Source organism: Misgurnus anguillicaudatus, chromosome 20, assembly GCF_027580225.2.
Source record: "Misgurnus anguillicaudatus chromosome 20, ASM2758022v2, whole genome shotgun sequence".
NCBI lineage: Eukaryota > Metazoa > Chordata > Actinopteri > Cypriniformes > Cobitidae > Misgurnus > Misgurnus anguillicaudatus.
Window position 1 is genome coordinate 24647875 of NC_073356.2, and position 15574 is coordinate 24663448.

The 15574-nt window shown below is 38.5% G+C and overlaps 1 protein-coding gene across 1 annotated transcript in view; it reads right to left on the reverse strand.

The window, feature by feature from the left end:
• Window positions 1-15574, reverse strand: part of angpt1 (angiopoietin 1) — a 202829-nt gene that overhangs the window by 147940 nt on the left and 39315 nt on the right. The window contains exon 2 of the mRNA XM_055220298.2: window positions 6386-6526. Coding sequence (XP_055076273.1) covers window positions 6386-6409 — 24 coding nt within the window. The 5' untranslated portion in view covers window positions 6410-6526. The remainder of the gene's footprint in view (window positions 1-6385; window positions 6527-15574) is intronic.

The window sequence follows — 15574 nt, forward strand, 5'->3', positions numbered from 1 at the left end:
TTTATCTTGGTTATGAAAATATTAGTCTCATGTTCCTTTAGGAAAGTTTAAGTCCTACAGCATAAATATCTTGTTTTGAAGTGAAAGGAGGTGTGTGAGCCCCAGAACAAGACCTCTCCTTGTATACCTCTGTTTGCTTGAAGAGGCGTGCTCTCACATAGCTGGGTTTCACTGGCTGTCTTTGCAAAACTCACACCTTCCTGGTTCCCTGGACACTGCTGTATGTGTATGTGTGTTTGTGTGTGTACTTGTGTTGCTTTTATGGACCTCATTGGCTTCTCTGAGGTCAACAAATGGACCGAGTCATGCAATGATTTCCTGTTTTCTGTATCAAACTGCGCAAAGGAAATGTTTTGGGTCTGCCAGCTTTGTTGGAAAGTCATTTTTGCCAACATTATTTATTCATACAGCACACTAGGCTGAAAGGTTTTTTCATTTTAATGATGCGTTACCATAAAAATACAGTTGTTGTTAATGTGTCATTATACTAGGCTTATTACTACATTTTAAAAAATTATGATGAACATATTTAAGTGTTGCCTTTACATAATTACAATGGTTTTATATGAAATATACATGCATATAATTAATACGGTATGGTACTTTAGTATATTTCCAATGTGAACAATGGCATTATGCACAAAAACGGTGGTAATACATAATTTGTTTTTAGTGAGTTTTCAGGCTACAGCTGTGTTTTGCATGTTTATTTTTTGACTATTGTTATGCAAGTGTATTATATGCACACATATATGATTCAGTAGTGCACCAATCATCATCAAAGATCCACAATTACTGCGAATAAATAAAGAATCACATATTAAAGGTGGAGTGGGCAATTTTAGGTAGGTTTCAGTAGGACTTTTCACAAACCAAAAGCTATGAAAAAATGTCTAGATCAAGAAATTGGTAAAAGCCAAGATTATGTTTTGGAGGAGGTGTAGCTTTGGAGAACGCTTTGAAGGAAGGGTGGGATCTTATGCTTTCAAAGCTATCATGCTATGACTATCCTACTGTACCTTTAATGCCTACATAGACTGTACTCAACTGTTATCCATGGACATCTCCGAAACCAAACGTGTTTTTTGTCAACAGTTTGTTTATTGCAGCTTTGGTGAGAATGGCAGCTGGCCACACGTTTCCCACAGTGAAATGCATCTCAGAGTAGCTCTATAGCCCAGCATGGCTGATTAGCTGGCAGCAGGTGAGTGTAATAGGCCAATTAACTGCCTGCCAACTCACCACCCGGTTCATCCAAATCACAAAAAGCACAACAGGGTTCTGTTTCAGATAAATTATTACAAAGGCCACCCAGTTTCTCGTCCTCTAAAAGGTCCCTGTGGAATGGTTTATTACAGTTTGCATTGGTTGAAAATGTAAGTTAATTTACCTAAAATGCTTTATACTGTTTGTCTTGAAAACTAGAGCCACACTCAACGATCCACTATATTTCTATGTAGTAATGAGTTTGTTATAGAATACATGTCTGAATGGTCTGCAAAAATACAGCTGTGCCATTTAGTTTGCTTCACGTGTTTGGCAACGTGCTTTCCAAGAATTAAAGCTTTCAATTCTTTTCAGTTCCCAAATGAAATCCAATATATTGGAGGTTTGGATGCATATTTTTTCTAGATCTGTAAAAATGAAGATTTAAACCACCTCTATAAAGTTTATGTTTTGTGTTTCTTAGCATTTAATGCATTGCTGGTTATCTGGCAACCATACAGTATGGCTAAAAGTGTTATGGTGGGGGAGAGTGGGGTAAGTTGTCACACTGTTCATGACTCTAACACTAGAGACACTATTTCATTCACTTTGTATGACGACGACTTCTGTTGTCTTGTCAACTTTGTGTTCACATGTGGTCAATATCACTCTTATCTGAGATACATGTAAACACAATTTTTTTTGTTATGTTGGCATAAAAAGTAAAAAATGTGCTACAAAATTGTGATGTATGGTGCTCAGTAAATGTTAGACAGTGTGAAAGGTGTGACAATTTACCCAATTTATTCTCACCTACAATTGATGTTGAAAACACAAGGAATAATGTATTTAAAATATAAACAGTGTGCATGAAAGAAAAAACTTTAAAGGTAGATGCATTAAAGGCACACCATGAAACTTTTTGGCCACTAGGGGGTGCTAGACATGTATTTTTCACTTCTAGCGCTCCTAGAGCCCACAAGTGCCGCAGCACTGTCGCAAAGGAAAGGAACTGGCCAACCTTAAAACTAAACTAAAAACTAAACATTTAAAAGCTAAACGATCAACATTTTGAGACAACAGGGAGAAACGCAGTCATGTTACAACTTTCTGATGAGGAACTCGTCGTGGCAGAAGCCATGTCTCAATCTGAAGGTTGCAGCCTCCAGATGTCGTATTTCTAAGCTGTATACGTCATCAAGACTGTCTTATTTCACAATATTAACAATTATAAAGTTGACTATTATACTTAGTTAATCGTAAATTGTTGCAGTATGCTTATGACTTGCGAATGTAATGCTCAGTTTACCTTAATAAACCAGACTTGATGACGTATGCCGCCTGCATATTCGACCTCCGGAGGCTGCAGCCTTCCAATTGAGAAACGACCAGAAGTATTTCCTTGCCTTTTTCGAAACAAATATTTTTGCATCGTCTCTCTCTCCCTCGCCACCAGGATTTTCCGCAATGACGCTCGTTTTTTCTCTCTTTTGTGTGAAAATTGTCGCTCCAAATCCAAGTAAACCGATATGATCCAAGCAGACCTAAAGGCTGCCGCTTTGTAATACGTCACGCGAGTGACAGCGGAACGCAGCAAATGAGGAAGAGAGAAGAGAAAAACGATCGGATCTGATTGGTGAATGAATAGGGTTTGGTTTTACACTGTGTGAGTTTGAGCAAGTTTGACTGCTATTGCATCCTGGATTGTAATGTAAATATCATAGATACAGTAAAAGAAAGGTAAATACGCGAACACCGCATCTGAATACAGGGAACTATATGCAAGATAATCGCCGTCATTTATAAAGAACATCGCATTTATGTATGAATCAAGAGTTTATATAAAAAAATTGCCTTAAAGGGTAATCGAACCCAGGTCGCCCGTGTCATAGGTCCGTGACACTAAAGACTGTGCCACAGAGTCACATAATAAAAGCTGCTCTCTACATTCCTTAAGTAAGCCTCCAGCAAAATTCACGTTAAAAACAAATTGTGTGGAGGAAGTGACGTATGCCGTAAAGTTTTTTGAGAGTGCTCGATGCAAAGTTCGTCACAACATGTATGTAGCCCATCATGTGAGTGGTTCCTTTTTTTTAAATGTGTGTTCTGTGCGTCGAGCGATCATATGTGCATCACGTGTCTTGTCAAAATAAGTGCCTGCTGCAGATGCGTCTAAAGGGTTTATGATAAAAGAAATGCTTGCATTTGCCAGATACTCACATAATCTCATGCGTAATCAGAATTTACAATAAAGGGTGTGTCTTGCGTGTATTTTGTGAACGTGAGCGTCTCTTTTATCATAAACGGTTTTGACGCGTGTCAGCAGACACTTATTTTGACAAAACACGTTATGCACATGGTTCACATGATGCAACAAAAACATATTTTGAAAACGCAAGCAACACACATGACACTCCGAACACTTATTTTGAATTTGCGCCCCTCGCATGAGCAGTCACGAGCCGCCACTGCCTTATAATGTATGTTTTTCAGGGTAGAAAAAGTTGGTCACAATCTCACCAAAGTAAACAAACTGCTTTTTATGGTGGCTCTGCAAATTACGAAAAACAAAAAATAATGTGACAAATAATATAATATAGTTTATAGATGGTTTCATCAGAAGCACGCACATTGTCGCAGTTATGCGTCTGCACACAAGTTAACTTCCGGTCTCTGTTTACTTAAAGGAATAGTCTACTCATTTTCAATATTAAAATATGTTATTACCTTAACTAAGAATTGTTGATACATCCCTCTATCATCTGTGTGCGTGCACGTAAGCGCTGGAGCGCGCTGCGACGCTTCGATAGCATTTAGCTTAGCCCCATTCATTCAATGGTACCAATCAGAGATAAAGTTAGAAGTGACCAAACACATCAACGTTTTTCCTATTTAAGACGAGTAGTTATACGAGCAAGTTTGGTGGTACAAAATAAAACGTAGCGCTTTTCTAAGCGGATTTAAAAGAGGAGCTACATTTTATGGCATAATAGCACTTTTGGGAGTACTTCGACTTGGCGCAGTAACACCCTCCCTCTCCCATTATGAGAGTGAGAAGGGGAGCGGACTTTTCAGGCGAGTCGAAGTACTCCCAAAAGTGCTATTACGCCATAAAATATAGTTCCTCTTTTAAATCCGCTTAGAAAGCGTTACGTTTTATTTTGTACCACCAAACTTGCTCGTATAACTACTCGTCTTAAATAGGAAAAACGTTGATGTGTTTGGTCACCTCCAACCCTATCTCCGACTGGTACCACCGAATGAATTGGGCTAAGCTAAATGCTATCGAAGTGTCGCAGCGCGCTCCAGCGCCTACGTGCACGCACACAGATGATAGAGGGATGTATCAACAATTCTTAGTTAAGGTAATAGCATATTTTAATATTGAAAATGAGTAGACTATTCCTTCAATGGTCTGGCTAGGCTAAACTGAACTCTGAGACAAATACCTCAAATAACAAATGTTTTAGTTTCCTAAAGATAAGAGAAGACAGCGAGCATGGATTACCGCTATTTAAAGAAAGGTTTGGCAGCAGATTTGTAGTTGTATACATTATATAGTACACATAGTAACGTTAGCTCAGTGTAGTTTTTCATACACTTTAGCTATGATTTGAACTAAGGTGATCTACTTGTTGTTTATTTTGCTTGTTATCAGAACTAAAATACCCTACCCTGTTAGGCTAGTTCGACTTGTGACGCAACAACTGACATTAAAGTACCGCGAGAGTGAGACAAAATTAAATGTCTCCGTATGATTTCTCGAACCGCACTCGCGGTACTTTGACGCAACCCATTCTCACTCCCCAGGCATCAAAATCTGAAGAATGTTCAAACGCCTTCAGCGTCAGTATGAAGACGCAAAGGGTGCCTTTTATGCGTCACTATAGACGAAATGGGAACTCGGTTGCTTTCATGCAAATCCCTCAGCGAAAGATAAACAAAAGGGCATCCCGGAAGGGGATGCCATCACGTTATGTAACGTCAACGTATGCGACGATCGGCAGAATCATGCCGCTTCTGGACGGCACCTACTCAATTTTTTCCTATTTTTAAACCATTGTCGCTTGGGGTTAGGGTTAGAGTTGGGTTTGGGTTAGGATGTATGTATTTTATGCAACAGAAAGTCGTTCTAACCCCAACGGCAAACGACAATGGTAAAAAAATTTGGAACAAAAATTAAGTAGTTAATGTCCAGAAGTGGCATGATCCTGACAATCGTCGCATACGTTGACGTCGCATAACGTGACAGCATCATCTTCCGGGATGTCCTTTCGTCTATATCCAACACTGAGGGATTAGCATGAAAGCAACCGAGTTCCCATTTCATCTATATAGTGACGCATAAAAGGCACCCTTCGCATCTTCATACTGACGCTAAAGGCATTTGAACATGCTTCAGATTTTGATGCCTGGGGAGTGAGAATGGGTCACAAGAATCCGCCTGTCTGTTCTTGTGGTGTCACATGAAGTCGAACAAGCCTATTGATTCTTTGTGAACGTTTACCGGAAGTTACTTTTGTTCCACGAAAGCCATTTTATAGATGTTGTTACTGCTAAAACGGTCTATAACAAGTGAACGAAATGTCCTCACAGTAGTTTTAGAGTTTTTTTGTTCCATCTCCAGATGTTGGAGAGCAGGGGCTGTGATGATGCCTACCTTATCATAAAATGTTCTTGACGGATGATGAAGGTAATCTCGATGATAAATTTTGATCACCCGCTGTAGGGCTTTGCGGTCAGCAGTATTGATGCTGTAACGCAGCCTGTCAGAGTCTGCTGTAGGAGGTCTGTAAAAATTAGTAGCCCTTTTCAACCAGCTTATGCTGCTGCTATACGTATTAACACACACGAGCTGTTCTGAGACAGATGCAGAGAGTTTTAAAGGTATTGACTTTCACTACATCATTATTAGGTTATTACTAGGCTGTGTTTGTGGCAATGGAGATAGCACGCTGTGTGGGTGTGTTAGGCCGGTAGGCGAATTAGAAATGGTGCAATGTGTCTAAACTGTTGTTATTAAACGACTAACAGCCTATTGTGTACTTCCTGAGAACAGAGGTCAATGGGGCAGTCATTCATTACTGTACATCAATGTGTTTTTTTGGTATTGAAATGATTGTGGTCTTGAATCAGGTGGGGATTGCAGCTTGAACCAAAAACATGTTGTCGAACATACCTGATCGATGATTTGCTGTGCCATCGGCGTGTGCAGACTTAAGCAGGTTCACTTTTAGTAGTGACCTTGGCACCTCATTTGCAAACAGAAGGAGCAGTCCAGCCTGGCAGGGTGCAGCTCTGTGGGCCGGTTCGGTTTTTTCTGGGTTCACATAGGGCAAAAAATGTGTTCAGCTCATTAGGCAGAGAAGCACCATAAGAAACACAGATCTGTTTCTGTTTGTTGTCTAAGATTGTACCACATGGGTCATTAAAGCTAATGCTAATGTGTGGATTTTGCAGATTTCATACTTGTTTTTAATTGATCGTTACTAAATTTTGTTTAAATGTAATGCCTGAGTATTTCCCTTACTCTTTTTAACAGATTCAATATGTGACCTCTTAACTAATGGTTACTGGTTCTTGATAATATAACAAATAGATTTCTAAAAACCGTATGGATTTATATAATCCTCAAAATATGCCTGGTCCTCGCAAATGCTTTTCATTTTAAATCATTTAAATTCTTAAAAATGACCAATGGGATACTAATCGTATCGTGTATAAGTAGATTAGTTCCACTAGCATAACAAAGTTGCTATTGAACAGTCAATTTATCACACATTCATCAGTCATTCTTCTTCATTATTTTAAGTTGTCATTTTATGTGCATATAAAAAATAATGAATTTAAACCCCGGCACCATTTATCACAAAATAGCTACGTTTTAAATGGTACAACACGCTCCCAAAACACACAAATGGTCTCCAACAAAAAGCCAAAGGAATTTTATGGTCTGTGTAAGATGATAAAAACATATTTAGTCCATTGTATTGCAGAACGGGAAAATTCAACATGATTTTGGCAATATAGAGTTGGTTGGTTGGTTTGGAACATGGTTACTGACTAAATCATGGTATGAAAATACTCCCGGTAACAAAGGAAGTGGCCAGCTAGACAAAAAAGGTATTCATTCATGTCATAGATTAACTGTTATATTGCTCAATTTTTAGGCATACGGTGCAGGCATATTTTTTATGGGGTGCGTTTGACAGCTTTTCTTTGTTAAAAATGCTATGCACCCCTCTCTTATAAAACTTAGGCTATTTCAGTGAGAAAAGTTGGTTTGTTAACTCTAAGAAAGGATGTGTTAATTTTAACACATTGTTTTGTCTTATCCTATTTAACACATTATGGGCTCTATCATACACCCGACGCAAGTGACTTTTGCTAGGCACAATGATAATTTTCACATTTAGCGCCACGTTGTTTAAATAGCAAATTCATTTGCGCCCAATGTTGCGCCGATGGGTGTTCTGGTCTGAAAACGAGGTGTGTTCAGGCGCATTGTCAATGCCGCAATATGTTTTTTGTTATTTAAAGAGCGCGTTAGTAATATGCGCCTATAAATGGGACAACAACGCGGGTTTGCTTATCACATACATGAATGCGCAGCAGCACAAAAACGCTTTTAAATATGAAAGATTAAAGGATTGAAATGTAAAAGATTATTATTGAGTCTCTTGGACATAAATGAGGACTAATTATGAGACGTTAGAAGGCGTAAAGAACTGCTTCACCTGCAGCCTGGTAAGTAAATAAATGCTTTGCTTTAAACAAATGCATCTATTTAAAAAAAAAATTAATGCTATACTACAGATTTATTGTATATGATGACTCTGTACCTGTGGTGAGATGAGAAACATTTTAAGTAATGCTTTTAAAAAAAAAACACGGCGCTGTCTGAGTGCTAAAACGCTTCGGCTCTCCGCACGTTTGTAAATCCTTTATCTCTTGTTTGTATTTTTAGAGTACAAACCTTTTCTTGCATATTTGCAAATTATTTTATGAGATTACAATGATTATGTAGGATATCAATACATTTACAGCAATTAAGAGCCTGCTATTTGTACTTCTATGACTAAAAGAAAAAGGCTTTTAAAGGTTTTAATCCAAAAAATTAAAATTTCAATAAAAATGATTTTTTTAACATTATTCTGAAACGGGGGGTCTTCTTCCTCCCTTAGTTTTTAATAGGAATTAGACATAGCGCCAGCGCAACTGGCTTTTAAAGGGGATGAGAGCTGAGACTCTCATTGGTTTATTGCACATTACGCCCAAAACACACCCATTACTCATTAGGGGAATATGAACAACCCTTTTCGACCGTGCGCTTGGCGCACAAACCATTTTTCCCGTCGTTGAATTAGCTAAAGTGGCATTGGACACGCCCATTTAGGCCGTGCGCTTTAGACAATGTGCTTCGATCGTTAAAATAGGGCCTTAAGTGTTATTTCATGTTGATTTTCAGTTCAAATAAATTAAATGCACAACACAAGATGAGTTAAAACAACTCAAAGTGTGTTGTTCCAAAAATAACACATTAGATGTGTTGTCCTTAACCAGACACAAGATGTGTTATTTTAACACATTCATTTTTAAGAGTGTTTGAGGAGATACATTTGTAAATAAAGTAAAGGAAGTTAATGCTTAATAAATTAAATTCCTTATGGATATCCAGAAAAAAATCATTAACAGTAACCTCACATTTTTCAGAAAATGCCACAATGCTGGAACACTTACGAAACTTAAAATTCCCAGACTCAAATGGGTCCAAAAGCAATTTTTCAAAAATTACCCAAGGCACACTTCCAAAGGACGGCATTCCCTCCACAAAATTCCTTCATCACACACAGGCCTGTCATCTGAATTGAAAAATAACACAGTCTGCTGCCATTCAGTGGCAGAATTAGCATGAAAAGAGATGATTCAAGATGTTGTTTAAACATAACTGACACTCTTTTCCATTTCTCATGCTGTGACTTGAGGTCAGCCAGCATGTGAGGGCTGCAAGAATCACTTCAATAAAAAGTGGCTTGTTATCACTTTCATAGGAGGGGAGGATGGTGGCTTGAGGGGGCGTTTCATAAACAAGGGTCTCACAAAGGGACATTTCTCATTTCAAAACTAATAAACTCCACTTTTTCTGAATACCGCACCGGGCCATCCAATACTCCCCTATTCATGCAACTCCAGGCTGGTATAATATGTCTGCTTGATGGATTTTCTCCTTAAAACCTTCACCAGACTCCAGCATTATCCACAGTAAGTTACAGCTTTGTCTCATCTAGTCAGACCTTCTGCTTGCATGTGCATCTACTAAGTGCGTACCTTCATTTGCCTTTCTTTTTTTAACATTCTACTAAACAAGGTAAATAACCTGCTCTCCTGTTGACATTAGGATAGGTTTCGGACTATTTTGAAGGCAGTACAGAAGAGCCATTTTGTTAGCAGGTCAATCTCGCCAAGAAGGTCCTTTAAATATTCATTCATAAACTCCTAAAGTCATCGGCCCACATCAAACAATAACGCCACAAGAAAAACACCAAGAAAAATGTGGGAGGCATATAATGCAAACAAGACCATGTGTATACATAAAAAAATACATCTAAATATTTATGCTCTATACCACACATTCCAGTGGCTACTCAGTTTGATCTAGAAAAATACATCCTGACAAATATGAGACTAAAATCCATGACCTGAAAAGTGGGAGGAGACATATTATACACCCTGTCAACTTGGATCATGAATATTAATGAGGTAATATAATAAGGTGATGAATAGTCCTTGATGAAAGACGGACTTGGTATTTAGTATTTTAGTACAGTTCTCTCTTGTTATCCGCTCAAGCCAGGTTTCCAATGATTAAATTACGATGAAATATGCTAATCAGTACTGTGCTTTGAAAAGTGCCCGCAGTCCTGCTGTCTGTGGCCTTATCTCAGTTCAATAGATCACAATGCATCTGTGGACATTTATTCTGGTGGTAGCTGACTGGACAGCAGTTATTCTGATCAGTGACTTTTACAGTAAATAAAAAATGTTCTGCACGATATACGCAACTTTAAAGGGATAGTCCACCCAAAAATGGAAATTCTGTCATCATTTACTCACTCTCATGTTGTTACAAACCTGTATACATTCTGTTGTTCTGATGAACACAAAGTAACCTCATTCACTTCCATAGCAGGAAAAAATAATACTATGGAACAGTGGCGGCTCGTGACTGCTCCAATGAAACCATCTATAAACTATATTATGTTATTTTTCACATTATTTTTGTAATTTGCAGAGCCACCATAAAAGCAGTTTGTTTACTTTGGTGAGATTGTGACCAACTTTTTCTACCCTGAAAAACATGCATTATATGGTAGTGGCGGCTCGTGACTGCTCATTCCAGGGGGCGCAAATTCAAAATAAGTGTTCGGAGTGTCATGTGTGTTGCTTGTGTTTTCAAAATATGCATCATATGAACTATGTGCATCACGTGTCCTGTCAAAATAAGTGCCTGCTGCACACGCGTCAAAACCGTTCATGATAAAAGAGACGCCCACGTTCGCAAAATACACACAAGACACTCACTTAACAGTAAACTCTGATTATGCACGAGACTTTAGATACATCTGCAGCAGGCACTTATTATGACAAGACACGTGATGCACATAGGTTCACTCGACGCACCGAACACATATTTTGAAATTACGAACCACACACATGACGGGCTACATACATGTTATGACGTGCACCCTCGAAAAAACAAGTCACCAGCCGCCACTGCTATGGAAGTAAATGGGGTCCACCTATGGTTTGGTTACAAAAAATTCTCAAAATATCTTCCTTTGTGTTCATCAGAACAACGACATTTATACAGGGTTGTAACAACATGAGAGTTAGTAAATGATGACAGAATTTTCATTTTTGGGTGAACTACCCCTTTAATAATAAAACCATAGTGTCCGTGACGTCACCCATAGGATTGTGAAGAGCTTTTTTGAAGCTTAAAGTAGGCGGTGCCTGCCATCGCCATCTTGGCCACGCATCACTCGCGAATAACCAAAATCGCGAATAACCAAAAATGGGTAAAGAGGCGAGACGTGGGTAAAACTAAGGTGGCTGGTTGCTGAAACCACACCCACCTAGCTGGATTTTAGTGACAGCAGTGGCAGTTCACCCCTCACTCAAGTGGCCACGCCCTTAACTATGCAGAAGTTTAAGGCTTATTATAAAACGGGCAGTTCTGGTTATTCATTCTGATTGGTTGAAACGCGTTCTAAGCCGTGATAAAATACCCCGGTAAACCCATGGTTTAGACCGCATTACAGAAGTATCACTGCGCCACTGTTGCTACGTACTGATTTATGAAAATAAACCACATAGTCTTTAATCGTTTTTTTATTTCTCTACATTTGCACAATTATGGCGATATCCAGATAAATGTCAATAAATATTGTTGAGTCATTTCGTCAATAAAGAGAAAACGTTCTCTGAGTTGTTTCCTTAAATTGATATTTCCGCTATTTTCCACTAGATGGCAATCTTACCCAACTTAAACACTAAAAAAACACTGTGTAGGTACAGTGTGAGTGCGTGCATCTGGGGGAGTAGGAAGGGGTGACAATCGCGCTGGGTCATAGTTTCACAAAAATGGAATTATCTCCGCTTTAACTGAAAATTTGAGAGGTGATAAGAGAACAAATGAAGGTAGGATGAAACGGTTTTTTTTTGTTTGAAAGCGTAAGTTTCTGTTCTTTCATTTTATGTTTATTTAAAGAAGATAATTTTTCTGGAAGCCATTAAACTAAAACTGGGTGGCAACTTTTTTTAAATCGCTGATGGGGAAAGAGTTAAGCATGCTTCCAAGCATATTTGATCATCACTTCAACAGTTGCACAATATAAATGTTAATGTATAATTTAGATGAATGTTGATTTATGAAAATAAACACCACAGTCTTTAATCATATTTTCATTGTGTCTTTGCTGTGTCTGTGTTGGTTATGAACTGCGCTCTGTTGCAGCCACTCTTGATTCAGAGGAACTACTTTGTTTGGCGGAAGTGTAATATTTGTACTAATGTAAACTTATTTGTGTTTTATTTTATGAAATCCTGCTAACGTTATGCATATGAAGTAACCGTTTTATAAAAGCAATAAGTTCCTCGAAGCAGTGGGGTTACAGTGCATTTTATAACAGCTAAGGGCGTTTTAGGCAACGGGGGTTTTACCAACGCCCCTTAGCTGTTATAAAATGCACTGTTACCCCACTGCTTCTTGTGGCTTATTGCTTTAATATAATTTAAACGGATGAGTTACAAAAAAATCACCCCCGCACATTTGTTATGAAGGGCAAAATTAGCTATATGTACCAAAATCACTTTTTGTAACAGGCTGTAGACATATTATTTTATACTGTAAAGTTGGGCATTTTAAAGGGGACATATGAATAAAAATGTGCCATAATCCCTAGTACTTCTATCAACCTAGAAAATGTGAAAAAGATCAACCCAGTAACTTAGTTTTGGTAAACCATTCTCTGCAAGCATGTAAAAATAGGTCATTGAAATTTGGCTCCCCTTATGATGTCAGAAGGGGATAATACTGCCCCTTAATCTGCACTATCCAACCACAGCATTGACATTTAATGCAGAGATCATCTCATTTTCATTTAAAAGGACACACCCAAAAACTGCACATTTTTGCTCACACCTATATAAAGTGTCAATTTTAACATGCTATAATAAATGATCTATGGTATTTTGAACTAGAACTTCACATACGTACTCTGGGGACACCAAAGATTAATTTGACATCTTAAAAAAGTCTTGTGAAACGTCCCCTTTAATATAGAGGTCTATGGGAATAGACTCCCTTTTGGAGCCAGCCTCTAGCCAGTTGATGAATTGCAGTTTAAGTCACGTCCGTATTGGCTTCATCAGAGAGATAGGTAGCCCCTCGAGTAAAACCCATGCATAACACTGAATTTAAAGGTATTTTAAATCTAAATGGTGGTAAAAATCACACATTTTTACATACATACTTGAATCTAAGCATGAATAAATGTATATAATATTTGACTGCTACAGCACAGAATAATGGAACTGCATAAAGAACATCTAATACTAATTATGATAAAGGTCACAGATTTTGACTGGCATTAGGGTGAGTAAACACTGACATAAAATCCAAGTTATTTCCCTGTCTTCAGCCCAAGGATGCTTTGTATAGGCTCTAGCAATTGTATTGAAATTGTTCAACAATCACGTGAGAGAGAGAAATCTGTCACCTTCGTAAACCGCACGAAATCTTCTCCCACAGAAGAATGCACCCGAGCTAAAAGGGGAAAACAGTCGGTCTGTAGTATAATGGATTAGAAGAAGGGTATAATTTTAACATTTAGATTCAGTGATGTGGATGAGCCTGGCAGATCAACAAACAACAAACACAAACCTAGGGCTGTCACGGCCCTGTAGCTTCTGACATGTGATTTGCTGTCTACACAGGTTCCCTGACACTCTCTCTGTCTCTCTCTATCTCTCTCTCTTCCTATCATTTATCTTTTCTATCTGAAATGTTCCAGTTAATACACTTTGGCGTGACAGATTTATGCTTTTAATTAGCGGGACATTACAATAAGAGTGTCAGTTTGGGATGAAAGTATGAAATGAAGAAGGACGATGAATGTGATTAAAATGCAGCCAGGGCCATGGATGACGAAAAAGCAGAGCACTCAGAGAGAGAGAGCTAGACAGCATGGAAAAATATCCTGTCTCATTGTGTTAGACACAAAATACACTCGACCACAGTTCCCAACACACTTAATAGTGTTAGGCTGATTTATTTCTCTTTTTGCATTCGTTTAATGGACAGACTGTATAGAAACTTTGCGTTGTACAGTATATAATGCTATTATCAGATATTACATTGATAGATTCAGGGTTCCCACACCTTAGTTAACTTCAGATTCAAGGACCTTTCAAGGACTTTCCAGGTCCAATACCCTCAAATTCAAGTGGGGACACATTTCAAGTGAGAGCAAGGTTACATTGTGTTAAGATACATTGTTACAGTTTCCTTTTGAGGGAACTTGCGCTGCGTCACTGTGGTGACACTTTGGGGATGCCTCCAGGGGTAAGTGCGTCTGAATGTGTATATCAAGTTCAACCAATGGTGAGGCTTAGCGACAAAGACAGGGTGATTCGGGAGCCAAGAAGTATATCGCTACCTAAAATATTGCCAAAGACGGCATTACAGGGACGCAGGAAGTATGGCACGGGAGACGCAGCCTCTCGTTCCCTCTCAGGGAACAACAGTTACATACGTAACCCGAGACGTTTTCATTTGTCAAACACAACTATAACAAAAGCATTTTGGTATGAATCAACATTCGCATACAGAAGATATAAGCATTTAAAGCAAACAGTTTTGAACGTGTGCTTAAAAAGTCTAGAATTTTTATGATATTATCCGACACTACACAGGGAATAATATGGATTTTTTCCAAAAAACTTCTTGCATAAAATAGACCTGTATCTATGTATGTATATTTTCAAAATCTTCCCAGGACCTTGAATTTTTTTCCCCAGATTCACAAACTTTCAAGGATTTCGAGGACCCGTGGGAACCCTGTAGATAACATTGGTTTCATTTTTTAATGGCCAGTATCTAAATACTACCCAAATGCCATGCGGTTCACACTTTGGTAATATAATACCACAAACTGTTGGGTAGTAATCTGCTGTAATATCAAATCATCCTGTATGTTCTGTATTGATGCACCATCCCTGTTGAAATCAATGGAAGCAATGCTCATAGATCCAACATAAACTTAGGTCTATAGTGGCTCTGATAGCATTTCATTACACAAACCAAATCTAACCTTGGACACACTAACATTTCCTTCAGCAAATCTAGTTAGCCTGTAAGAAGAATCCAGTGCAGGTTAAACCCAAGTTTTTTTTTAATTTCCCAATTTGTCTCTCTCCCACTGAGAGCAATGTCATAATTCCCCTTATGTGCAAGCGCAAGGCGACTGTGCCAAAGATAAACAGCTCCATAAGGATAAAGCATGGTTATACTGTATACGACCTAAAAGCATGACGCAGTGGTTTTACAATATACAATCATGTAGGCTTCTCACAGCTGGGGTACACATTGCCAGAGCATCTCGTTCTTCACTTTTCTGTCTTTATTTCTCCCATGGGTGGACTGAATACATTTCCTACTGTCTTGACCTGCTGCTGAACCATCTTCTTTTGAGAGAAGTTTAAATTGTGAGAGCAAACACTATTCAGCTCTCACTGCTAAAGCACCAGACTCTGCAGCAGCAGGCTACCATCTGTAATATTAATGTCACTTACCTCTGCATAGCAG